Source organism: Trichogramma pretiosum, unplaced genomic scaffold (genome assembly GCF_000599845.2).
Source record: "Trichogramma pretiosum strain Unisexual culture from Peru unplaced genomic scaffold, Tpre_2.0 scaffold8, whole genome shotgun sequence".
Taxonomy (NCBI): domain Eukaryota; kingdom Metazoa; phylum Arthropoda; class Insecta; order Hymenoptera; family Trichogrammatidae; genus Trichogramma; species Trichogramma pretiosum.
The window spans coordinates 1965354-1993150 of record NW_019641699.1 but is presented as its reverse complement, the minus strand read 5'-3'; the positions used below and the strand labels follow the sequence as shown (position 1 = coordinate 1993150).

The 27797-nt window shown below is 35.8% G+C and overlaps 3 protein-coding genes across 10 annotated transcripts; 1 reads left to right on the top strand and 2 right to left on the bottom strand.

Annotated features, from left to right (window-relative positions):
• Positions 1-112: 112 nt before the first annotated feature.
• LOC106653226 (AN1-type zinc finger protein 5) lies at positions 113-20183 on the bottom strand. Of its 4 annotated transcripts, none has more exons than XM_014372589.2 (4): positions 19198-20183; positions 3520-4023; positions 3077-3248; positions 113-2988 (listed from the first exon to the last, which is right to left on the bottom strand). In XM_014372589.2, exons 2-4 carry the CDS (start codon positions 3808-3810, stop codon positions 2840-2842), a joined length of 612 nt encoding a protein of 203 aa, XP_014228075.1. In that variant the 5' UTR covers positions 3811-4023; positions 19198-20183; the 3' UTR covers positions 113-2839. The 4 variants fall into 4 exon arrangements, with proteins under 4 accessions (XP_014228075.1, XP_014228076.1, XP_014228074.1 ...); XM_014372590.2 differs by lacking the exon at positions 19198-20183 and adding an exon at positions 5177-5696; XM_014372588.2 differs by lacking the exon at positions 19198-20183 and adding an exon at positions 5195-5696.
• Positions 20184-20587: 404 nt separating this feature from the next.
• LOC106653228 (vacuolar protein sorting-associated protein 72 homolog) lies at positions 20588-24153 on the top strand. Of its 5 annotated transcripts, none has more exons than XM_023462552.1 (7): positions 20588-20605; positions 21263-21517; positions 21577-21812; positions 21888-22070; positions 22143-22332; positions 22406-22606; positions 22784-24153. In XM_023462552.1, exons 2-7 carry the CDS (start codon positions 21384-21386, stop codon positions 23028-23030), a joined length of 1191 nt encoding a protein of 396 aa, XP_023318320.1. In that variant the 5' UTR covers positions 20588-20605; positions 21263-21383; the 3' UTR covers positions 23031-24153. The 5 variants fall into 5 exon arrangements, with proteins under 5 accessions (XP_023318320.1, XP_023318319.1, XP_023318321.1 ...); XM_023462551.1 differs by lacking the exon at positions 20588-20605 and adding an exon at positions 20648-20830 and having other exon boundaries at positions 21133-21517; XM_014372596.2 differs by lacking the exon at positions 20588-20605 and adding an exon at positions 20861-21052 and having other exon boundaries at positions 21133-21517.
• LOC106653229 (ras-related protein Rab-11A) lies at positions 23986-27595 on the bottom strand. Its single transcript, XM_014372598.2, has 5 exons — positions 27141-27595; positions 25903-26098; positions 25550-25824; positions 25311-25482; positions 23986-24961 (listed from the first exon to the last, which is right to left on the bottom strand). The coding sequence occupies exons 1-4, from the start codon at positions 27178-27180 to the stop codon at positions 25346-25348; spliced, it is 648 nt and encodes a 215-aa protein (XP_014228084.1). The 5' UTR covers positions 27181-27595; the 3' UTR covers positions 23986-24961; positions 25311-25345.
• Positions 27596-27797: the final 202 nt, after the last annotated feature.

The window sequence follows — 27797 nt, the reverse complement described above, 5'->3', positions numbered from 1 at the left end:
TACGCACTCTGTCTTCCGATTGACAAGCAAAATGTGCTTTTTTCATTTAAGCTAACGGCGATCGTTAAGGAAAAATGTTGATTTAACGAAAAAATTTTTTGTAGCTTCCACATTAATTTATAAAACGAATAATTTATTTGTTAATTTATCGTTTTTAACATAGCAATAACTTTTTCTTTTAAATTTGCACCAATGCTTTTAAAATATGAACCACTCAAGTTGAACATCACTGATTACTTCATGTAACTATTGCTTCTCGCTATGTAACAAGTATTTCTAGCTCAACTTTTTTCGTTTTTTTTCCAAGTCCTCACAAGGTTTGATGTTCTTTACCTACCAACCCAGTTATGTTATTATTCTAAAAATTGCAGCCTGCTTCACGCAGTAGTTTCAATGTTCAATTTGTGATAGTCCTTTCATCAGCTTTCAAATATAAATTCCCTCAGACAATCATTACTAGTGTTCATTGACGTTACAATTAATTAACTCGCATATTAAGTTGATAAAAAGGAAGTAATTTTAATAAATAAAATAAGCGAGAGCAATAATTAAATAAATATAATGATAATTAATAATAATAATCATGATAATAATATTAATGATAATTATATAAATAAGACAAACTTACGGAAGAAAACGAGAATTACCGACAAACTATCTGCCTACACGCTATATAGAACGGCTGACAGCCATCTTTCGCAGTAACAGTATGCAGTTAATAATTCATAATAATATATGTATATACTTTTTTATATTCATTTATTATATGTATATAAGACACACACCGATCAGCAAATATCTATTTAAATTATTTATTAATAATTAAATATTTTTGAAGATAAGAGAACGAGGAACGGACACGCGCTGTCGTTGAAAGGTTCATCGGTCATCCTGTTTGCTTTTTGTATGTTTTATGAGCATAGCCAATGTATATACATGTACATACATATTTATTTGCTATTAGCAGGTAAAGAAAGTTACACGGACGTATGCTTGCATGAGCGATGGTTTATCATTCTTTTCACACTCATTTTATATCAATACATTAGTCAGATACACAATTACAAGTGACTATTTCTCGCGAATCCTCTAACCGAAGTAGCTTCTTCTGATCTGCGATCAGAATGAAACTCTTATTTTTCGATGAGGGATTCATGAAACATAATGTACACACTTTGCGTGGAAAAATAAAATGTTCAAGTTAACACGAATTGGCTCCGATAGAAAATTCACATGCGATCTTCAAAATTCTAAATTTTACTACTTTCGGCACGTTTTATGTTATATTGTTGATTTTATGTTATAGTTTACGGATGACAAAACGTGAATTTTAAGAGTTGAATCAAAGAAGGTAAGTTGTCGTTTACGCTTAAAAGAATTAGTCAAGTGTACTTTAAAGTTGGAATGCAAAAATGATAAATATGCATAAACGCTGTACTAGTCATATTCCATTGCATCATTATCAATAGATTAACTACTGTACTTTTACAATTATTTCTGCTAATAATTAAAACTAAATATTGTTATCGATTCACAGATTTAATAACGGCAGTCGTCATCATCAATAACTATCCTTTTTAAAATAAAAAAATTCATTCTGAACTGCATTTTATATAAAGGCACATAACTGAACTTGTTACAAAATAAAATGGAAAACAACTAACAATTAAAACGAGTTTCCAATTTACTTTTTTTAACCAATACATTTCAATCGATAAACTCGCTCTCATCCATTTTAACTGAATAGTATGACATCGCTGAAAACGCCGATTTCTCAATTCGACATCTAATGATAATGACTGACCGCTCTAAGAATTATACATTTGCCTACTTAAAGTACGGAGGAACGCTTAATTATTGAGTAGCGTTCGCTCTTCTTCACTATTTCGTCAAAATAACTAATAAAAAACAAATAATAAAGAGTAATCCTTTAATCATATAGTTTCAAATAATAATCATGTTGATTCAAAGTAATAGGTACAGTAGTATTAATTGCAGCGTTGAAGGTTAGTAGGAATTTAAAGCTGGCAGCACTTAGTAATCAGATGTATAATATTACTAATAATTTGCAAACATTAATCTTTTATACAATCATATAAGATATTCAATTAAATGACAATCTTTAAAAAAATGGCACTGATCACAAAAACTGTGCTTGTTGAACTTTTGTGATTAATTTGCTTGAATGTACTGTATGATTTATGCACTGACAATCGTTATAATAAAACAATTTTTCATCATACTATAAGAAATACATTCCGTTTTTTAATCAAGTATAAGAATTCTTTAAACTTTATTGAAGATTTACCTAGTAATCTGTAGAATTAATCTTCAATTTAGCAAAAAAAATTCAATACTTAAATATCTTTCTTTCCTGCTTTGTTATCAGGTTCTTCTTGTATATCTTATTTAAATAATTAAGCCTCTAAGACTGGGATTCCGTTCCTCTTCTCATTGTCATCTAACGCTTGACAAATTTAGCTATATTTTTTCAGGAGCTTATTCAATAGTTAGAATTGCTTTCACTCAATTTTAGAGCACACACTTGTACACAACGTACTTCACTCACTCACGTGTACACACGTCCGCACGCTCACGCACACATACTCTCACACATATATAATATACTCTCTAATGGACTCTCACACATATTTACGTACTGCTTTTGCACACGTAATAGTAATAATGTTCATTTGTTTGATCCTTGGTGTGCAATTATCATCATGATACAGAGCTGCCAGATAAATTATCTCGTTTTCTTCGTGAATTTTCGTTTAATATTTTACTTAAATTAATTATATATAACCAACTTCCCGAACGATCTACACACTAAAATAGTTCAAATTTTTTGCACTTTTTCACCAACAACAACTGGATTATTACGCCGAATTTCTTGAGCGCCCATTTCTCTATAATCAAACTTGCAATCATGTTTGTCACTGTATCGATGCACAGCGCAGAAGAGTCCACCACATCGACACTCGAATCCTATTAAAAAATAGTAGGGATATTCTCATTTAATGAAACAGCTTAATGTACTTAAAAATACAGGTATGAATCAAAGCAAAATAAATACCAGTCAAGCCAACTTTTTTGCGACAAAGAGCACATCGGTTCTTCTTTTTCTTACTGTCTTTATCAGTCTCTTTGCCATCAAAGCAGTCATCCAAATCTCCACTACTCACAGAACTTCCAGCAGCTGTACTATTACCTGCTTCACTTTCTTGATCATCCCTGCTTGTTTGTAACTGTAAATTTTATACATAACCATTAATATTATCAATATCAGTTTAGTTCACAAGTTTTTATACCATGAAAATATTGAAATGAAAAGTCATTTCAACAATTATACTTTTTTTAAATTTTGATTTAATTTTATTGCCAAAAAAAATGTCTTGGATGGTTTAGGTCTTCATTATGATAGAACAAAAAAAAATCTATCATAACCCCTGTACATATGGTTACCATGGATACGAAGAATGGAACAGATTTAAAATTCTGTAGTATTTTATTACTTACATCTTTTGAACTAGGCAGGTCTGTGGTTGACTGTGGCATGGGTATTGTTGGTATCGTAGGTTGGGCAGTTGTTCCCGTAGATGCTGGACTGGTAAAAGTAGTTTGCAAAACAGCAGCTGCAGCATTACCTGCAGCTGTTTGTGAAGCTGATGGTGCTGATACTGGTGGCTGCTGTTTCTTTTTCAGATTTTCTTTAAAACACAATGAACAGAGTCCATCTGTAGCTGGTGATCCATAAAAGCCACAGCCACTTCGGCATAGAGCTTGCATTGGATTTGATTCACGTTCCATTTTATCTTGAATTTTAGATCTGCTTTAAAATTATATCAGAGCTTGCAGGCTCTTAGGTTGACTCAGGTTCAATGTGTAAGCACGATGAAGTATAGTTTCACACCAACAAAGTTATAGTACAGTGTTGAATGAAACTTTTCAGGCAGGCAGAAGCAAAATTGAAGCCTTTTTTCTCTTGTGAACACGTATTTTATCGTGTCAGTGCTTGATTACCTGAAACATAAAAGTATAGCAACAATGAATAAATAGAATTTGCGCTTGACAGCGTAATCGACAAGATGATAAATTTAAATGTTATGAGTCAACAAATGAGTTAGATCGTAAGAGCAAGGAGGGCGAGGAGTCTGGCCAGCGAAAAAAACGAAGCTAACATGTATACAAATGTACATGCAAGATTCGCAAATATAGACGCACACGCTCACGTATCGCAGGCATTCGCAAATAAATAGGGCATTTCGAAGATATAAACATGTAAATATTCTCAATCATCGTGTGCAAAACGCACAAGTGCAGAATGCATGGGCAAATTTGAAGTACTTGCGCAAGCATAGAGAGTAAGAGCACAATTTTCGCGTATACTGCGACAGCGATAGCAGAGTCAGACTATGCTTACACCATCATCGTCATCGTCGCCTCACCTCTTTGGGTCTTTCTCGCTCACTCACTCACTCACTCACTCACTCTCTTTCTTTCTCTCTCTCTCTCTCTATCTCCCCCTCTTTATTCGCAACAATCATCATTCACTTTCCACGAATCCGAACAAGTTGCTCGACGTATAAACTTGCACAAAACACGCACACGGGCATTAGGAACATGACTTTTAAACGCTCCGCAAAGATACACACATTGATATATTTTGTAAATAGTCCCAATAGGACGTGCTGCTTTATGCGCGCTTGTGCACATACATATTTTTGCGTGAGCGGAGGTAATGCTCGAAGTAAGTAAGAATTACAATCGCCTACAGTCTGCACCAACACACTCACTTTTCAGAGAGCGCCTCTGTTCCCCGACGGCAACCGAGCGAGCACAACATGGAGGTGCTGCTGCTGCTGCTGCTGCTACTATTACTACTGACGATCACGAATATATAATGTATATATAGATGTACACATATATACATATATTAAATATATATGAGTATGTGTATATGTACTTATTATATATACATATAAAACGTATGAGTTATGGATGTATAGTTATTAACGTATGTAGTCAAGACAGATTTTCACACACACTCGCACAGACGATTTGCCACGGAGTCGCGAACACATCACACAAAGCACAAGGCGTAGAACACACAGACTCGTTGGAGTCAAGTATCTTGGAGCACAAATTAAGGCAAATGGAGAGAAAAAACCTCAACTGTAAATATCAGACGAACTTTTTGGTAATAGAGACGAACAGACGCAGACAAAAAGTCGATGTATAATAGAGAAGCTGCTGCTGGTGGTGTTACTAATGCTGCTGCTGCTGCTGGGTTGGCTGGCGCTGCTGGTGTGTTGGCTGTGCTCGCTCGTTGCGATGACTGTAGTTCCCAGCTCTCTGAATGCCCGAGCGCGACAGAGAGACAGCGCCTCGCTCTTGTGCTGGCTGACTGCTGCTGGTTGGTTGGTCGCTTGGATCTCTCTCTCTCTTTCTCGCTCACTCTCTATCTCTATCTCTCTCTTTTTCACGCGCGCTCTCTTTTACACTGACAGTACGAGTAACGTATACACTGAAGCTCGTGCGCCACTACTCTGGCCTCGACGACGATGTGTTACTGACGCGACGGCCAACTTTCAAGTAGTGGAAACCGTCGTGGTCGTTGCCTCGTCGTCGACTTGGCTGCTGGTGCTGCTGCTACTCCTGCTGCTGCCACCGCCGCCGTCGTCGTCGTCGTCGTAGCCGTCGGTAATTCAGAGTGGGGCAATGTTGAACTCGTAGGAAAGCCAGTGTATACTTATACGTACACAACAGTCACTCCTATGCGATGCGATACATACATACGTATATCGTTCTTCGCATATAGATATATATTTATACGAGGCAGTGAGCTCGAGATAGGGAAGGAGAACTGCTGATGCTTCGAGGCTGACTCACTATATACTTCAGCTGCTATATAGATATAGAGAAATCCATGTCCCACACGAACACCGAGTCAGACTGACAGTGCTCAGAAAGAATATAATACTCGGCAAAGGCTCCAACTGCGACTCTGCGCGACCAACTCAACGAAAGAAAGTTTTTCAGTCTGATAACAATGAAATACGAGACAAACTTCACATCGTTGATTAGCCTCTGTACACCGTGTACACTGCTGCACACTCGGTGCATCGTCCTTATTTTTTATAAAAAATATTATGTACTCGAACGTCTTGCAGATTTTCTTCGCTTTCACGATAACCCGGCAGTTGATTATTTCTTCTCGAGAGCTTACGTAAGAACGAGGTTACAACGTCGAATAAAGCGTCAAAGTAGCTATGACTATTTCACCAAGGGAAGCAGCATTACAGCTTTCTTCGAAGCTTCGGCCTTGCGATTTTTTCATATGCATGCGTAACGATCGTCGCCGAGCACCAAAGCTCGAAGATTAATACGCTTAGATGCAGCCTTGGCATTGATCTATACAGCTGCAAGTTCTATTTCAGATTCCTGTTGGCGTCGATATACACACCTGTACGTTGAGTTCTGCACTTGCTCGCAGGCGCACGCACATTACGTAGGTACATCTGTCGATGTGCCTTTCGACATTCAATATATGCTTTTTGTTCTCGCGAGACACACGCAGTTGATAAAGGCACCTGCGAGCCGCGACGAGACGATTTTCTGGCGAATATCCAGATGCGCCACGGAAACTCGTCTATATCTCCCACACTGCCGTTGTTTCGCTTTCGCACGATCGTACGTACGTGTGACGCAGCGATTAGCTGTCATTTCAAGTGTTTTTTCCCTCGCGCTCGCGAATACGTCGTTGGACTTCTATGTTTGTGTTACATATCTATATGTACGCGAGCTGCGCGGCGTCTTGGCATTTGGCAAGCACGAAACAGCGCAGCTCGACGAGAGTACGTTGGCTTTGTGAGAAAATGAGCTTTTTTCGAGTTCAGCTTTGTGTAACAAAGTAAAGCTTTATACGCGTCCATTTGCTTTGGCGCAAATGTCAATGTGCTTTTTTAAAATCTTGCAACCGCTCTAATTTTCGTACGTCATCCATCTCTCAAGCTTGTTTTGTTGCTCGCTAAAAAACGTGACTTACACTTCCCTCATTTTCATCTTCGCGTAGACTTTACTTATATTGGACTGACAAGTCTCGTGCAAATATTAATTCTCTGTTCCGTACAACACAATAATCTCGGGTTAAAACATTTGCGTGCTCAACCGAATATAATGTTGAATATTGGGGTTTCAAAATAACATGTACTCATAAACACGTGCTTAAAAGTACTTGTAAGCATTACAACTCACAGCTATAAAAGCCACGTGGTCGAATCAATTTTCCATCTTAATAGATTCAATTTCCAAAATGAACCTAAAATTTTCGACCATCTCATTTCCAAGCATCGTATTTAAATAGCCATATAGTGAGATTAAACTGGAAAATTGTATGATAAAAGGGCCTATTTTAGGAAAATTCAACAGGGTACTTCCGATAGAGATAACCTTTTTCTCCAACTGTTCAATATTCCATAATTATCCAACTTCAAAAATCAACGGCTTTCAATCAATATTCAAGATGACTAGTGAATTTCAAAAAAGAAATAGTATTCTCGGCATTCGAATGGTGTCGATCAGCCTCGCTGATGAATGTATAAAAAATACTACGTGAAGTAAAGATAATAACAAAAAAAAACTAGTTTTAGTGGTACAAGCATACTTCGGTCAGACGAACAAAAGATGTTTAGGTCAGTGTACTTTCATTTAAATCAGTTTACCGAATAGAACGAAAATATTCTTACATGGGTATTTAATGTGTTCACCTTGTTTCGAAAGAATCTTCACATATCTCATAACAAAGAGAGTCAAGTGCAACCAATCATGTCTCATCATCGTTATTATCATCTCAAATAAGGTCGCTCACTATTCTATTATGTTACAACTATGATGACTTCAAGCTTTTTTTCTTTATCTACAAATCTGAACGTCCATCTCTACTCCACGTGTTACATATCATCGTATAGCGGTTGAATACTTTCACTATGTATTTGGAATCATATGTTCGAATCGGTCGATTAAATGAATCCAAATACAAAAACCTCAACATTAAACTTGTTCAGAGTTATACCGGTAAGAAATATGAAACAAATGTTAATTCATTTTTACATGTTGCAATGTGGTTAATTGTTTTAATGATTCGAATTTTCAAATCACAGCAATAGATAAAATTACTTAACAAGAAAGAGAATAATCATCACGGAGCGAGTTCTCAGTATTTTGAAGAGAAAGTGATGCTTAAATAAATTAACTGGGTCGATATAAACAAGGAAATAATTTCTTTGAATTGTCTAAAGAGACTTTAGTAAACAGCTTTTGGAGTCAAAGGCATGGTTTATGCGTCGATCATTCAATAATACTCAAATATCAAGAATATCCAAATATGATGATCAATACATATCACATTCATTTTTATCGCATAATGCCCTCATTTTCTTTTTATGTGTGTAAGGGTGACAAATTTTTTTAGATGATGTAATGTCCGGTTGATGTTGCTAGATCATATAGGGTAGGTGCACCTATTATTGTGCCTGTCTGTATTACTGGATTTTAACATGTAATCAAATGTTCAGTAATAAGGTCATTAAAGGTTATGTCTTGGGCACAGTAATAGGTGTTTTACCCTATGTATAGTAAAATTCATTTCCACTCAGTTTTTTGTAAAATTATAAATCGTTTCTGTTTTGAAATTTTGAAAAAACAGTCAATACAATTGCGATATTTTTATAGTCTGTGAATCGAAATCTGGTATGAATATTTTGTTATTCAAACTAGTCATTTATTTGAGGTCGTATCTATCTATAAGTCTAAAAAATAGTATACTTTGGACAAGTAAAAAGTATGTTTATTTTGATAGAAATGTTGGTCTAAAATATGCCAATCTGTTACAAGCTCAATGCTCGACTGAAATCAGCGAATATTGCTCAATCTTTCACGAACAATAAGTCTAGATCGCTCGCTCAATGCCGCGCTGTCGTTTCATAGTAAAACTTACGTGCACGCGCATATGAATATTATATAGGCATCGTAATGCAGGGTTATCTTTCTGAACTCGAATGCTGTGCGCGCGTGCGGTCACTGCAAACGCTTACAAGCGCACGTTGATAGGAGCGACATTCTGCAGCTATAAGCTACAACTGCAAATTGACGCGTTCGCCAAACACGCGTGTCAGTTTGTGTAATATCGATTTGAAATATCCACCACGACAACAAAGGCTGCTATTAATTTCTTTTGACATTATACTGTGCAACAATAGCAAGAACCATTTCACCCAATTTCAATTAACGGAAGTTTGATACCCGTTTATAATTTTAAAAATAATTTTAAACAATAAAATAATTTACTAATTTCAAATTGATACTTCTGAACGAGCAGTCAATAAATATTTTCCGATTACTTTCATAAAGATGATTTATTTCTTAACTAGTGATTCTCAGTGCGCAACGACCCGCAGCTGCAGCATATAAGAGATTGACTCAAATTTACGTCACCTCTATACCAATTTGTACGATTGTTTATAAAGAAAGTTTACAAAGTCAAATATTTCGGCGAATGAGACGGTATAGTTGTTTCAAAAGTTATTGACTATCGCCGGCATTAATAGTCAATGACTTTTACTAATATTTGAAAAGCTGCAATCAATCGTAATCTCAATGAAAACTTGAACGAATTAAGTCTCTTTGTCAGGAGCATTGCAAATGCTGCATGGTTGAAACTACCAAAAATCATCTGGCCCAGGTGAACGACCGATACGAAGCAAAAGCACAGGCGCAGGACATAACCATATATTTATAACGACCACTCTGACCAGCAGAGCGACTGAGACGATGATTCATTAACGCACACACCGACGCGTTACACGCACCGCATACGTATAATAGAATGGGAATATAGCCAAAGATATAGCGATGGTGTACTATGCAGAAGTGGCGTGCGCACAGCAGCAATACGAGTTACGAGTATAAACAAATGTGCGCTTGCGCGCGTATAATGTCTGCTATATACCCGGTAGAACGTTATCGTCGCAGCTGCGTATCAGAACAAAATGAGCTTATTTTTTTTACAATTGTTAACTTTTTTTGGAAGAACGTCCCAGGATAAGTTTACAACTAATGAATTGGGAAAAAATTAAAAACAAAATAAACCTCTAGCACGTTATTTACATGCTATTCAGTAAATTTGTGTACCTTTGTCTTTGTCGTTTGCTCTCTTTTTTCTTTGACTTACAGAAGGATTACTTATTATCGTCATGAATTTTATCAAATCGCGGGTATTTATAATGCACACGTATGCGCGTGCCTAACAATTGTAAAGTGCATTATTTTCATTTTTTCATATACAAGATGTACGCGCGTCATTGTAAACGTGTGCGGCTTTTCTCCTGCATCACTCGTCAGCGGGTGCGCAATAAAAATAATCAGCGTTCGTTTTAGCGAATTATCGTCCAATTCGAGAGGTTCTTGAAGATTCGTAAAGAAAATGATCGGATGCTCTCGCAACGAATATTTTTGTTAATAATAAACCTCGGCCAACTTTACGAGCTCGAACTCATGTCCACGCATGTTTGTTGCACATTTCGTCAATGGCGAGCTGAGTAATATATACTCCATTCGTGATTACATAGGCGAAACATTTACAAAAGTCATTAAAGACTGAGAATATTACGATGAGTAAAAATGTGAGGTACTTTTGAACACATGGAATAAGCTGTGGATGCATTGGTCAGTTCCGCTTCAATACATATGTACCAACACGAGTTAAAAAGAAATGCGACATTTTCTACAGAGACAAATTTTTTAAGAACAAAGATTTATATGACCGACAAAAGATCGACGACCTCGATGCGACTAATGTCGAGTTTCCTTTGTGCTCGCATACTGTGTACGAGTGAGCTGTGCGTATGTCCGCTTACGCGCGCGACATGTTTTTTCTTTTTTGATGAAACATTTTCATTATACGGACGCTTGCAAGTGCTTATCCTTCTATTACTGACGATGATGCCTCAACATTGAAAGGAGAGGCCTAAAAAGCAGTTACCACGTAGTACTGTTTAACGAAAAAGTGCATACGAATATGCACACAGCGGGCACTGGTTTGATTCCGAAAATTGAGATCAACTTTGCGGAGCATCGAACTTGAAAAGCCATGAGTCAAAATGCAACAAAGAAAAAGCTTTTTCCGCGAACGTGTAAAAATTTGTTACTAAATGAGCTCCTTTTCATGTGCCTATGTACCGTGGCCACGTCATTCTGTTTTACTGCTATCATGTCAATTCTCGAGCATTTCCGGTAAGAACAAAATTAGGCGATAATGAATTAAAAATACCGACTCAAGATTTAACGACGCACCGTGAATTTTCATTAGAAAATTTGGCCAAACTTCTTCGTCTTTGTGATACGATTTTAATAACGATTGTCTCAATTGACAAGGTTGAATAACGATAACGATAACAATTAATTCTCTTTTATTTAAATCATCTGTACCAGTATAAGTACAGATATAAATATTACGAATATTTAGGTGTGAATTTCAAAAATCTTAAGTCCCATTACAATTAAGATCGTAGCTTGTACTATATGTGGGAGCATGCAATGGACTTCTGTATACGTGGCCTTGGTTCGGGGCGTGCTCGTCTCTCTTTCACTCTGGCAATTGCGAATTTTCGACCTTCGAAGCTCTTCGATGAGTGTACTTTTCTCTTAGCGTATTTTTCTCTCTGTCTCTTTCTTTCTTTATTTATTCCTTTATTTCTTTCTCTTTTTTTCAATATTCACTTTGTTCATTTACATTCAACTTGTCGATGTGGAAGAAAATATTGTTCGGTATGGACAAAGATTGAATCTAAAATTCGATAACAAGATAACTAATTTAATTGCTTAAAAATGAAGTCATTAAAGTTATAACTTTTTAGATAAGATTTCTTTTAAAAGATATTTCATTTGGAAAATAATCTCATCATTCTTACCTACAAGGAGACCGCTCAAATCTTAGAACACAAATTAGCTTCAATTTTTGTTGTTGCTCTTTACTTTAAAAAAATCTATTCGTAGTTCAAGATTACCCATCTTTGTATATATATTGATGTGTGTATTGTAGTGAGCCGTGTCGCCGCTAGGTGGCCCAGAGTGAAAGTGCAGTTCACGCGAATGAGTTTATCAAGTCTGTGCGCTAAATGGACCCAAGAAAGCTTGGGTCTATTTAATCGCATCGTAAAACCGCATGGTCGAATTCACATGCTCAACATGCAAGTTCGAATACTTTTAATTAATATCATGGGCGATTTTTTATCTCGAAAAAGAACGACCTTAAAAAAATATCAAAGAACAAACGAAAATTAGACCACAAATTAGTCAAATAATACATTTGAATTTTTTCAGAATTGTTGAGACTGTTTATCAAGTATTTTTACTTATTCGAATTCGACGTCTTTTCTAACAGAGACTTCTGAAAAAGGGTGATAAATGTTCTGAATAATTTTTATATTCTCTTAATAATTCAAACGTATTCTTTGACTACTTTTTCGTCTCAGATTTTTTTCATTTTTACATGTTTTTTTAATAAAAAAATGAAAAGAATTGTAAAAATGGCCCTAAAAATTATGAATTAATCTTGTTTCCAGAATTGAAATGGTGACCAAGTTATTTTTAATTAATTAAAAAAGGAAACACTCAACAATAATAATTCAATCACAAGAAAAAAAATAAGAATAATAAAAAAAAAGCAGTTAGTCCATTAAAATGTATCGTATTGCACGATACGCAATGTACCACAAAGAAATGAGGATTTTCATTTTTTACATAACCATCGAGTATGAATTCCTGGCCAATAATGATTTTTGTTCATTAGCTCATAAATAGACTTTTTTTATCATTTATACGTTTTATTTTTAAATGGAGATACGTTGTTAAAGAAAAAATGTACAACAACCAAAAATAACATTTGAAACGTCTATAACATTTCCATTTGCAAGATTTTACGTCAAAACATTTAGCATCGTTAATATATTTTTTTCCATATTCAGTAGTATTTTAGAATGAATTTGAAATGCACATATTTTAATATTTGCCAAAAAACAGTCAATGTTATTATTTAACCTTTTTGATTGACTTTTTGATAAATATACGCATGCAACATAGTACGACACATTATCTTTCGTAAAACAATGATGGTAGATATATGATAAATGTTCGATGAAAATTTTACTTGATTATGGCATAGACACCATTGCATTGACTAGCTACGTTAAATTATCATTAAAAGTATATTGATTAATAAGTAACTATACTTAGTGCGTCGTATAATAAAGTCATAAACATGTTACGTAAATACGTTAGAGCACCGTTTTCAATAAGAATAAGAAGCCTATTTCAATAAAATACCCTGATCATCGAATGAAAATTTTGAAGAGATGAATTTATAATTCCATATACTAGTCGACGAGAAAAATAAAAATATGCAATTTAAAAAGAAAAACTACCCGAAAAAACAATAATACCGTGAAAAAGTTCATCGAAAGATCTAGTTACATAGTTAACAAGTAAAAAAGCCATGATAATAAATAAAAAAAAGAACACGGAAAAATCACATAATAATCTATATACCCTTGGTGCATGCACAAGGTAAAGTTTTAGATCATCAAACCTTGTGTATTTTTACAGAAAAAGTTATATTCTACAGCAAAATGTTGCATACATTCACTCTTAGAATGCTTAATTGTATTAAAAAAAAAGAGAACTCAAGCACTTGATGAAAAAATCAACAGCTGCAAATCAAAGTTATATGTGTATACATCTATAGAAAAACCTGAGGAGGAAAAGCATCCGATCGATCAATTGGCACAAGTTACATAATGATATAGACAATTATATCTGTGTATCTCACGACCAACTCGCCTTACATTATTACTCATACAGCTCAATGAAATATATACCAAAGTGTTAATCTCAGAAACTGTTAGAATTGCATCCTTGTGAAAATTTATTTTTCCGGCGCAGTGTCTTAAAATTTTAATTATAGCACTTTTGGACTCTTGTGCTAAAATGAAAATTGTGTGAATGTAGTTTTTCAACAAAACTAGAGAAAGCATGATCAAACAGTGAGTACTGTAATCTCACATTTTGAAGAAAAAATATACCCACACCTATTGTTATTTATAAAAATTGATTTTTTTATTTTTTAATGTGTCTAAAAATCCAAAGGTTTTCCATAAAACTTGTAATTCTCAATGTTATATATAACAATTGACATCTCAGAACATTATCGCAAAGATCACTTGAATGACAGTGAATGAGATTTAAGTCATTTAGTTTCAAAATTTACGTAAGTTTCAGCAATATATAAACTAATGAATATGAAGGCAGAAATTAGCGGAAACGCGTTGAATAGATATCCAATCTGAGCAAATGAAGGAAAAAGGGGAACACACGTGCTGTTGTAAAGCTTGCCCACAGAAGAAAGTATATACTATAACAATATACTATGTGCACACACACACACACACAAATTCATGACAGACATCGAGGCCACCAGCACAACGTCGTTCTTTAATTTGTCGAAAGCGAAAGATATTGTGTGTGCAGCAAGCGAGCAGGCTCTGAGTACTGCTCATAGAGAAATACATATTTCTTCACTCGTACTCGAGTTTTTAGGCAAACCTATATGGGCTCGGGCGCGCTAAAATTATTATTATTATTAAAGTACATTAATATGCGACACTTTGTCACAACGGACAAGGTGATAGAGAATTTGAAGGTTTGTTGCGCGTAACGATTATTAATCCGTTTGATTTGGCTGAATTATTATTATTAAGATTGAGTATTTCATTAAGTCGAAAAAGTATGACAAAATATCGGAAACGGTTGGTCAACTATATGTATTGCAAATCTACGCAAGTGGTACTTGTCAACTCTTTTGGACAAAATGAAAAAAAAATGCATGCACGCATATAATGCATGTGAAACGTACTGTTTTCTTTCCATGAAATATAATTCGACATATTTTGTAACAATTACACTTGTACTCGAATAGTAGTACAGATTAGCGTTTCTACGCGTATGCAGGTGATTATAGACAGAGGTTATTTTACAGGGAGAAAAACTATGGCAAATGAAAATTGTTTACGTCAAGAGAAGCGCATGGATTTGTCAGTAAACGCATAGCGCTGCAATGAGCAGCGACGAGCATCGAAGACTCCTGCGCAGGCAAGAAAAAAGCACCTCATTCGCAGGCGAAACATGTGTGTGCGAAGTAAAATGCACACACACATATATATAAACGTGTACGAAATCCAATCCCCACTCTTTGATAAAAGTTAGTCAATGTGTGTCCAAAGCAGCAGAGCCAGCTGCCGACATTCCCCGCACATATAGGTAGTTCTGCTAATGTTGTTTCTCACTTGCAGTCGCCTGGCCTGGCATAAGCTCTCGTGGCTCGTGCGTACATGGATAGTGCGCACTCACACAGCCGCACACAGACGCGAGACATTAATAATCTCTCTTCCCCTCCTGTATTGTACTGTGTTCGTATATATGCGTGTGTGAATAAGCACCAAGGGTAGCGAGGCAAAAACCGTAAGCGTGGGCGCACATATACATATGCCTTGTATATAAACACGTATCGTGATTCGCGAGTGCGTCCGTGTAACGTGCGCAGAGCACAGGCGAAAGACACGCCAAGGCAAGAGACGAGTCTCTCATATATATATATCCCATATGCAGTCTCTGTGTATATAAAATAAATATATATGTATATACGGTACAGACTACAGATTGCCTTTAGGTCTCTGTGCATCTATACGTTTTTGCATACCTACACTGCTCTTACGGAGCAACGCGCACACGCGTACATGTGTTTTTATGACGTAGATCTCTTCTCTTGGCATTTTCTTACTGATATTTTTGCTGTTACTTTGCACGCACAAAGCAGTATTTACAGTGATTACGTGCAATTTTCTCCGTACACTCCGAGCTAAACGTAATTCCTTGGCGTTGCTAACTTAACTCGGGCGACCGAACGCGCAATTGTTTCGTTAAATGTACAGGTCTCATCGATAAGATATGGGCAGATGAGGCAGAGAGTAAACAGTCGACGAGCATTCGACGAGCATTCGACTCGCTTATCTCGCCGCAAATTTCCCATAACTGAACGTCCTTTTGAGCCGAATGAGTTGTCGGAAGGCTGCTTGTACGAAGGCGCACGTCGAGAAAGCCCAAACCTTACGAAACGCGCACACTTGCGCGAATTTCAAAAGATCCTGTGTGCGCCTGACCGCTGTACAATGTACACGCAGCTATAAGTGTTCAGTTGCAAACTTTGCTCGCAGCGTCATCGAGGAAAAAAATGAGACTGGAGCATAAAATAAGAGGAGCAGCTCTGCGTGCGTATTTTACGGTGCGTACTGGCTCCCAACATAGGTACGGCTATACCCGTAGAGACACGGAGAAAGAAGAAATAAAGTGTCGGAAGGTAAGTTTTAAGGTTTATTCAAGTGCGATGTTGATAGGTGGGCAGGGAAGGCAGGCAGCTATCGCGTGTGCAGGAACGATCGCATACGCACTCGCTTTGTCAGCTTTTCACATTTTTACTTTCGAACCGTAACGCGAGTTGAAGCAACAGAGACCACGTTTCACGCGATTCCAAGCTTGGAGCGACGTAGTGCGCCCATATATATGCACGTATGTGAGCTCTTATTGCAGTCCGCAGGTCGAGGCGCATATCTATATATATATATGTGTGTATATGCGTTTGTGTGCGTGCAAAAGTACAGATTGCACACACACAATGCAATGCAGTGCACGACTCGCAAGCCGCAGCACAGCAGCGAGCGTACCAAACGTGTGTGCGCACACTTTCTCAAGAACGTTTCTAGCGCGTGTTCTCGACGCAAAAAAACTAAGTTATATAGCGCGCGCGCACACACACACACAATATATGCACACTGCACTTGCCACGAGCCCACGAGTTGCGATACGGAGTCGACACGTGACAGTTAAGTTTAGAATAAAAAAAAGCAACCGAGAGAGAGAGAGAGAGAGAGAATGACTAATTCCGCAGCGAGGTATACGATACGTAATACGCTCGAGCATATGCCAGCTGCAAGTGTCTCATTGTATCGGCTCAATAAAAAAAGTGCACGCTGCGTTATAATAATCTCTGTCGCATGCATTCGGGAGTCGTGCGGCCGCAGCGGAATCGTCGTCGAGCACAGAGACGGAGCATCATGGCCGGAGCGCTGGGCAATGCGCGCACGCGTTACACGTACACATGCTCGAATGATGTTTTAGACGTCTAAAGCTATGAAATGCCGAGCAGCTGCATCCAAAGAGACACATATTACAAAGCCGTCAACACGCGACGATATTTTCTATCTCGAAGTTGGCTTATACAATGTATCAACGTATATAACCCAGTGATAAAGAGAGCACGTAACTACTGCGCAGTCACTAGTCAGTATTAGCCTTCTGTGTGTGCGTGTGCAATATATACATATAATATGTGTGTGTGTGTGTGTGTGATGCATTGTGCGAAAGCTAACCTCACTCGCCAACAGAGTCCACGTACTACTTATCAATTTCACTTGCTCATCTCATGCTCCTCGCAGTCTTATTTCTTTAAAAAACATCAAAAAGCCTAACGCATTGGCGTATTGCCGAACTAATCTTGTATGAACGTATGAATAAGTGTGTGATAAGAGAGAATTTAGCGGGTCGTGCACAATGATACCTACCCCTTGCGAGGTCTCGGAGCCATCGTGAAATTACAAAAACGAGAGATTACGCCCAGACGCGACACGTGCACAAAAGTAGCATTCGTGAATTTACGTATTGTACACACATACACACATACATATACACGCGGATATATAGCAGTAGCAATGCTCCGAGCCCTAGCGCAAATTTTTTAGCTATATATAATACGTGCATATGCAAGGTGAATATCGACAAAGAAAGCAATTTAGCTGCACTGCTATAAGCTCACGGTTTCACCGAAGACCAACTCATTGGGAGAGTCTAATATGGACATATCTATATTTTCTCTATCTTGCTCTATGTGGCAGATTGTTTCGAGTTTTATGTTGACGAGGACGACAAAGACAACGGCGTATAGGGTGTCGCCAAGACAAAAAAAAACAAGTTCAGAGAAAATGCGATGCATACGAGATGTAGATATTGCATCGTCGCCGTGCAGTCGCAGCAGCCGTCATAGCGCAATTGCCAATTGCTGCACGCTTACATACATTACACACATACACACAGATATTTATGTATATATGGATATGATTCAATATTATTTAAATGCTCGTGCAGCGGGAATGCTTAGAATTTCACGCGCCATGAGAATATTTTTTAACGCAAAAAGATAGTAGGGACAGTGGAATTTTATCCATTCCAAAACAGCGACTATCGTCAAAAAGTACAAAGAACAAAAGTCTAAAAATCAAGTCAAGAAAATGTTGGACTTTTTTTCAGAATTTTTGTACGTGTCCCTCCATTTTTACTTGGCTTTCTTACTATACTAATTCGAGGTCCAAATTCGAGGATCCCCGGTGAGCAGTTATTTAAAAATTTCTGAGTCTTACCCATATATATGACGTATATATAGTGTAATATACGTATATATACGTCCAAGGAGAGACGTTACGTGGCTGATACTTCTCTTTGCCTCTTTTTCTGTGTTTTTGCATTTACATGTGCATATAAAAGTGTGTGCGTGTGTGTTTGCGTGAAACATGCAAAATACATGACAACGTCGTATTTTCGTCTTTCTTTCTTCATTCATTGCAATGCACTTGCTTCGTTTGCTTATTACACCTGACTCGAAGTTAAAATTTGAAAAGTTGTTCATTAGGACATTTTTTATTTCACAAAAGGAGAGTCGCTCTTTACGTAGTACGAAAGTACACGCTTGCATTCACGCGTTAGAGGAAGGGAGTGAACTAAAATAACAATTCAAGTTTAGAAGTGGGGGTGATAATTCATGAAGGGTATGTGAATGTGCGAGAATATGTTATACATGAAAAAATCATAGATATAATGCCTATACTTCAGCATATAATATATAACTGTGCATATAAGGAGTAGATATGATGACAATTAAAACGGTGCGTACATCTAGCGGATGTGGGTAGGTTGAAGTACATAGCACATCATACGTGTCTACATGTGTTTGTGTCGTATGCATGTAAAGTAACTTACCGAAGGCCGCGACGGCTCGATGTAGACAACGGACGACTGAAACACAGCAACAAGCAATATGTCAGCTGACTCGGTCGCAAATTTTTCCTGAGTACCTTGCTACCTTCAGATTGCACTGCATTATCACACTAAATTAAGCACTGCGATTTTTTTCGATCGTCGCCTTTATTGTATTCTTGCACGTCGAGGATCGTTCATTCATTCGCTTTCCCGAAAACAACGACGAGAAGCCCAAGTATATTTTCTTATAATGCGAGCGAGCGAGCAAGCGCACGCCTGTCTGTGTGAATGGGTGTGTGTAATGTACTACTGTGTACTTGCACTGGCACGCACACTCCTTATTTTTCTCCTCTAGTTAAGCTGGATATTCTTATGCGTATGTGTAAATACGTGCATTAACATTCATGATTCGATGTACGCAGAAGATGATGAAATTTACGTATTTAGTTCGTTAACCGTTCCTTATCGAATTCGATTCGAACGTCAGCTGCCAAGCGGCCGAGCGAGCAAGATTTGTCAACGTTCGACGTAGTTGATGTTTGCACACGTAAATTTCGTTCGAAATCACACCACTCACGATTTCGCTGCAATCTCACGTTGAGTACTATATATTATTATACTTGAAATACGTGGGTAGCGCAAGTATAAAGACATAAGATTACGACGTCAATGAAACGGAGAATACGAGTATCGCAAAACCGTATGCCTTGTGCGATTTATAATTTTTTTTTTTACGTCAATATGCATCGATATCTTAAACGCATTCAAATATCTAACCGTGCTTAGTTAGGTGCGACAAAAAAGAGAAGTAAATAAGAAAATGACTATTACATATATAGAGTTGTAGTGTGTATAACGTAGATACGTTTACGTGTATCCCTAAGTTATATATATGTATATATTATTATATATTATATATTATTATATATAGACTAAAAATGAAAAGCGAAACACGCGACGCACAATGATCTACGTCCGCTGCCCGACGACGACTGAAAGTACGAATTCACATAGAACTGCAGGAGCCGCGAGCGACTTGAAGCATCCCCACTCGCAACTTCGATTTGGCGAGCAGCACAAGCGCGCACACACACACACACACACACACACACTTACATAGCACAAGTGCACACACGCTGACGACTAGCCGCTGAGTAAGGGTTTTGCAAGAGTCTCGTATGAAGCTTCTTCTCTGTGGAGGGGAGACATATGACACTTATCCCAAACATAAACGCATGGTATACACATACACACAACGCACGCACTCCCCTCTTCGACGGGGGAGGCAAGAAAGGCGAGGGGGGCCTCAATTCTATCTCTTTTTACGAGTCTTTGTCTGTGTGTGAATGTAGGGGAGTTAAAATTGTAATTGACATTTAAAAAGATCTTCGGGAATTCTCTAGCGATGGTAAAATAGATAGTCAACGCATTTTTAGGGGGTGGATTTTTTAAATGAATGCTTTTCCGCCTCGTTGCATATGAACTTTTTTTCCTGCTCTTGAATCCGTATCTAATCGGCAAATGCAGCTGTAAAATAGCTTTATTTCCGCGGCTAGGATTATAAATTATTAACCTACACATTTTGCAAACTTGCAATCTAATATTTTCACAAATGTTACAACTCTTATTGATGGTAATGTTGAGTTAGTTTGTCAAATCATTGCTATCGTTTGTTTCTTTAATGTAATAATGTATTTATTTTCAAACCGATTATTTCATAACCTCATTGAGGGACAGAAATAGAGATAATTTAAGGACAGAATCTAACAAGTTATTGTATTTACAATCGATTAACTCCAAATAATCTTGAAACAATGATTACCTAATGAGCTCGAAACTCGTGCATTTATTTCAAGTATTTTTATCCAATCCATAATTTTAATCTTGAATCCTGCATGACAATCAATAGTAAATATTTACATTTTTGTATATTAGCTTTCGTCCACAGTTTTGACTTCTGCACAAAGTTTGGCTGCGACAACCGGACCGATGTTTATACAATACAATACAGCACACTGCATAACATTAGTTATGGTGTTCATACTTGGAACTATTTAACTTTCAGGTTATGAGACCCAGACGCTGAGTTTGTACCGTGATTGAAATGTTTTAAATTTGATACTTCTTGCAAAAGTATAAAGCAATTTTTTGTTATACTGTGTCACTTGAATAAATAAAGAACAAAAATGGCAAGTTCAAGACCTAGACGTTCCAATGCTGGTAATAAAATGGCCAAACTTCTCAATGAGGAGGAAGAAGATGACTTCTACAAAACCACTTATGGTGGCTTTGAAGAAACAGAACAAGACAATGATTACAAGTAAGTTTTTTTATATAATATAGATTGAAACATACATTACTCTTTATATCTTTTTCTAGACAAGAAGTAGAAGTAGAAGATGAAGTTGACTCAGATTTCAGTATAGATGAAAATGATGAGCCTGTATCAGATCATGAAGTTGAAGAAAAAAAAAGACAAAAAGGTGTTTTTACTAAAGCTTACAAAGAACCTGCTAAACCTTCTTCATCCAAAAGTAAAGAAGTGCCAAAGAAAAAAAAATTTAAAGAAAAAGTAACAAAAGAAAAAGTTCCTCGGATACTAATAGAAAATATTGGTACTATTTAGTTTATCTTTTGCAATATTTTACATAAACTCATCTTATTCAATAGCACATACATTTTTATTTTAGAAAGAAAATCCATACGCAGATCAACTGCAGCAAAATCTGCAGAAACTTTAAAAAGATTAAAAGAGCGAACGGAAGATCAAAAAAAGAAAGTTAAAATTGCCAAACAAGATGATTATAAGCCTTCACAAGAAGAATTATTAGAAGAAGCACTTTTAACTGAAGAAATTAACTTAAAATCTTTAGGTAGGTAACTATTTCAAATAATTCTATAAAAATTTGATTATTCATATATAATTTTATCTTTCTCAATTATAGAAAAGTATCAGAGATTGGAAAATGAAAAAAAAAATGCAAGAGCCATTCGTAAACCAAATGTTGGACCAATGATTAGATATCAATCATTTTCTATGCCAGTTATGGTATTGTCCTCAAGTATGATAAAAGAAAAAGATACGCTTGTAGACTTAGACGTGGAAGAATCTTCAAATAAAACTGATAACAAGAGGTAAATTTTGATTTTGAAAATTTATTTAAAAAATGTCTCATTGTAGAATTAAAAAAACATTATTTATTTTTAGCAGTAACAAAGAAAAAGAGAGTAATGAAATTGATAATGATAATATGGATGACAACAAAGAACAGAACTTTGATTGCATAGAAACTAATGGATTCTATGAAAGAACTTTTGTTACTTTTGAAAGTGTTCAGCAATTTGAAGAAATTTTTAAGAAAAAAATTCCACCGAGAAGAACCTTAAAATCCTTATGTGCCATAACAAGGTAAATCAAATTTAATTTGTTCATATCAACGTCCTTACCGCTTCGCATAGCGGATAAAATTTTATTTTTAAGCTGACAGACACGACCAATAGCTTTATTTTTTTTGCAGTATATATACTATATTTCGCTTATTTCAGTTAGCGATGCATATAAAAAACTTATACTTATCTTCAACAGGTATCCAGCAAAATACAAAGATCCAGTCACAAATTTACCTTACAGAAATATACAAACTTTTCGCCTTTTGAGAGATGCGTATTATCAGCGACTTGAAGCTAAGGCAAATAGCATTGACTTGGAATCAAATCCAGAACTTGCTCAATGGATTGAGTATAGACATAAATATCAAAGTAATACTCTAAGAAATACTGTGCGGCTAGAACCAGCATCAGCTTCTTCGCTTTCTTCTGGAATGGCTCATTAACTGTTAGAAACTAATATTATCATTGTAATATAATTGTCAATAATAGAATTTAGTTAAGTTAAAGGACTAAAGGAGGTTAACTTTATTAGGAATGATCAAGTGCATACTTATGCACCCATGCTTATGTACCATCATCTCAGTCAGAAATTTTTTTTTATATTCAATTTTTATAATAAAATTTTATAAGCATCAGCCTTTGAATATGAACTAATACTCAAAATGTATATTTCATCTTGATTCTTGTCACATGCAATTAAAATTGAAAACATATCATTTAAATCAGGAGGTAGGTATAATATACACATAGTTCAAGGAAAATGATCCATATTTATTTAAAAGTAAAATTATGATCGACGCAAAAAACGTTATTAAATCTCGTTTCTTCTACCTTTATCATAAAATTATTTATTAGTCAAATGCATTTAAGATCATTCAAAAGAACTACTTAAAATCTTTTTTCTGTTTCTTTCAAATCTTTAGAATAATCCTTTGATATCTTTCTTTTTTTGGGGAACCTGAGATTTTAATAATAATCGATGATTTTTCTTCTATACAAAAATTTCAAGTATTTTCGATTTCCAACAATTAAAAAGTATTTAGATAAGAAGTCATTGTTTCAAACATCTATAATGAACTTTCTTATATTAAGCCCTTTCAATGAAAAATCAAGTGAAAGCTCTTTAGAAACTTACACGATTATTATTATTATTCTTTTAAGTTTAATAAGAAATTGTAAAACATAATATAAACTTTTAACCACGATGTTTATGCGTATGAAAAGGAACGAAATATTTTAATTGTACTTTATCATGAAATCATAGTCAAGTTGAATACCAAGAGGAATTTTACATTACAATTTTTTCAAATAAAAAAGAGAGCAAGTCTATAAATAAAACATTACTTTGACTAATTATATGGTGAGGATGATGCTGTGCATAAGAATAAAAATGACTGCCTTTGAACACAGTTTGTTTCTACTTTCTTTTCATCCGCAACAAAGTACATACAAATTTATACACTATTATTAAAATCATCAACTTATTGGATCATCAAAAGTTTTTTCCCATATAAATAACATATGACGTTCAACAGCAGAGAGAATTGCGATTTGTTGCCATGCTTAGAGTCACCAATAATATACATCACAAATAGTAAATTGTGTTTTTTTTAAATTATATATTCATTATCAATGCATCAAAATTACGCATTTCAAAAATAAAAAAAATCTTATCATCATGTACTATGAAAAAAGTGGTAATACAATATTTTATCATTGATAACATAATATATGTATCTGTTTACCTTTGCATTCTTAAGAATTTTAACTTTTTAGTCCTATTCTACCCTTTCATTACTCATTTGTGTGATATAGTGTGTATTTGTTTTTGAGTATGATTTGCATTTGTGTATCTGAGTTTTGCTATATTAGCGCATTGAAATTTTAAAATGCATTCCCAATTGAATGTGTATCATGGTATGTAAGCGCACATGAGCAAAGGTACAATAAACATAGCATAAATAGATCAGAGATAGAGTTTAAGAGAATGGTAGAAATAATTGAAAATGTTGCACGTTAAAAAAATACAGATTTGACAAGATAAAATTTTCTGAAGATATTCAAGTGAATGGAAACATCACATGGAACACTCCGAGGATCACTTGATCGTTGCATTACATCATGCACAAAGATAAAAAATTTTTGCCAAAGAATTAATTGAAATTATTTCTAAACTGTGTAATTTTATCTGCTTTTATATTATGTTCAATAGCATTAAGCATTTTGCTCAAAAAGTTTTGACAAATTTAGTTCAGCATACGAGATCATAGGCCCGTATACATAGTCTTGGTTCTCAGGTACTAATATGTACCTGATTCATCTACCAACAATCATCATTTCTCTTGTTTCTTGCTCTCTGCCTTTCTTGCTGGATCTGAAAAAACAATTTCTTGGTAAAAAACTTTAAAAAAATTATTCCTTTAGTTACATAACTTTAATTTTCTAGAAAGGACCAAGTAAATTTAGCAAATGTTTGATTGGGCAAGGTATCATGTGTACGAATGATACCTTGCCTTTGATTGCACTATCATAAATTTGATATCATAAAATCTTAGTATGTAAAAATTGCATAAAGACTGATGTTTTAAAATTTCATGAATAATTTAAGATAAATTATGAATTTAGAGAGAATTAAACTTTTTTGATGAAAATATAAATTGAACTCAAAACTTGAATGAATGAATCAATTTAAAATAATAAAATAGATTTTGACAATTACTTACTTATAAAGCAAATCATTTAATGAACAAACACCACGTCACTGGCAGCATTGTTTACGCACTCCTTCAGAACTCATTGTTGGTTTAACATCAATTGGCTCTACATTTTGTGGTCGAATTGTATCACCTTCAGGTGGATCTCTTATTTGTTTTTGGGATACAATTCTGTATATTTCTGTGAAATGTTGAAATTATTAATAAAATCGTTATTTTATTAACAATTGTATTATTTTATAATTTACCTGTTAAAATATTTTGAAATGCAGTTTCAACATTGGTGGAATCTAAGGCCGAAGTCTCAATAAATGAAAGACCATTTTTTTCAGCAAATGTTTTAGCTTCATCTGTAGGTACTGCTCTCAAATGCCTCAAATCTGATTTGTTGCCAACTAACATAATGACAATATTTTGATCTGCATGATCACGTAATTCTCTCAACCATCTTTCCACATTTTCATAAGTTAAATGTTTTGCAATATCATAAACCAATAAAGCTCCTACTGCTCCACGATAATACCTACAAATTTAATTAGTCTTTACAACCGAGTTTGATAATTAAAAAAAAAAAAAATTGTTCAGTATGAAAATATCTTACGCAGATGTGATAGCCCTGTAACGTTCTTGACCTGCTGTATCCCAAATTTGGGCCTTAATGGTTTTACTATCAACTTGTATACTTCTTGTTGCAAATTCAACCCCAATAGTGGACTTGGATTCCAAATTGAATTCATTTCTTGTGAAGCGTGACAGTAGGTTACTCTTACCAACACCGGAGTCTCCAATCAATACAACTGTGACAAGAAGCAAAACATCATCATTCTAAGCAGTCAAGTAATGACTAATCCAATGACATCAATCTTAATCAATGACAATTATATGAATCAATCAATAGCAGAGAAATGGCATCGAGGAGCGATTCACTTCTGTGCATACAGTTTGAATGTAAAAAACAATATTCAGAATGTCATGAGAAAGAACTTGCATATTACTTTTTGCAAGTATTTTTATCTATAAGAGTACCAAGTTGTATTATTTCATTAGAACGAGTTAATCATTTGATTTGATATAGCCATTCGCAACATACATCTCAAAAATTATTCAAATCCAAGGACGTCAAAAAAAGTTTGGGGAAAATAAGCGATTAAGTAGCATAAATTCTCATGTCAATTTTGTTTTTGCTGCTGTAAAAAATGGGAGTGAACTTTATGAATGTGATCAACGTCTCTTTCTCTCGCTCATCATCGCGGTTCAATTGGGGCCATATAATGCATGCTATATGTACAGTCTATAATATAGATGCACATATGTACATACATACATACACTCACATACACGTACTTACGTATGTATAGTCGCAAAAGAGAGAGAAAGAGAGAGAGAGAGAGAGAGAATCGTGAGCCACATCGACCGAACCTCTAAAGAAATGATAATTTGTCGTTTGCCATTATTCTAGGAACAGAAAAAAATTTGCGCGATTGATAATGAGACGTTGATGAAATCTTGGAGTCGCACATAGCATCAACATGTCATAGGTAGGCCAACGTAAAATTGGACGGTACGATTTCAATAATCGTCGTTGAAGGATAAATAGTACGTCGCAGAGATGACTATTTGACGATGACGACTTTGGGCATATCCGTGGTGATAATGCTCGAAATAGAGAAAAATATAGAGAGCAGCGCAACTATGGCCCGATGACGTTCAGTGTCAATGTAGCAAAAAGTACAAATTGTACGTTAATACGATGGAAATGTGTGGTATGGGAAAGTGCATTTAGGAGTACATCTTAGTTGCCAATTATACATATGCATGCGCGAAGGCTGCGAGACTCACCTTTGAAGAGATAATCGTACTCGTCGTCGCGGGTTCCCATTTTCTTTGATTCGTTGTTGCTTCTTACACACTACGTCTCGAAGGATGACTCTCCACTTGATTTCTCAGCCAGACGTTTTACGGCAGATATTGCGAGAGAGAAAGAGAGAGAAAGAGAGAAAGAGAGAGAGAGAAGGAAAGAGGAAAAACGTAAATATATAAGTGTGTACTGCGATCACGTATATAGAAAAACTTGCTACGAAGCTCTTTATCTCTCTTATATATGTCTCTCCCTCTTGCCACTCGCCAGCACAGACAGTATTGTATGACTGTTATACTCGAATTCTCCAATATCGGTGTGTGAGAGAGAGAGAGAGAGAGAGAAACTTGTGTATCCGCTAGTCCGTACGCGAGTGTACGTATAGCGATGGAGGCTAACAATATACTATAACCGCAACTGAGCCTCTATGGCAGGCTGGTGTAGCGAGCAGTAGCGAGAGCCGCCAGTCGCTTGGCTCGGCGCTCGCGGTTGGAGTCAGCATCTCTGCCCGCGCCTATATAGCTGCTACTCGGTGGGTAGAGCAGAGCTTGTGTCACACACAGCCGTGACGACTGACGAGACATCAATTAATAATAAGACATTACTACAGCCAACAAATATGCAGAAATTATGTTCAC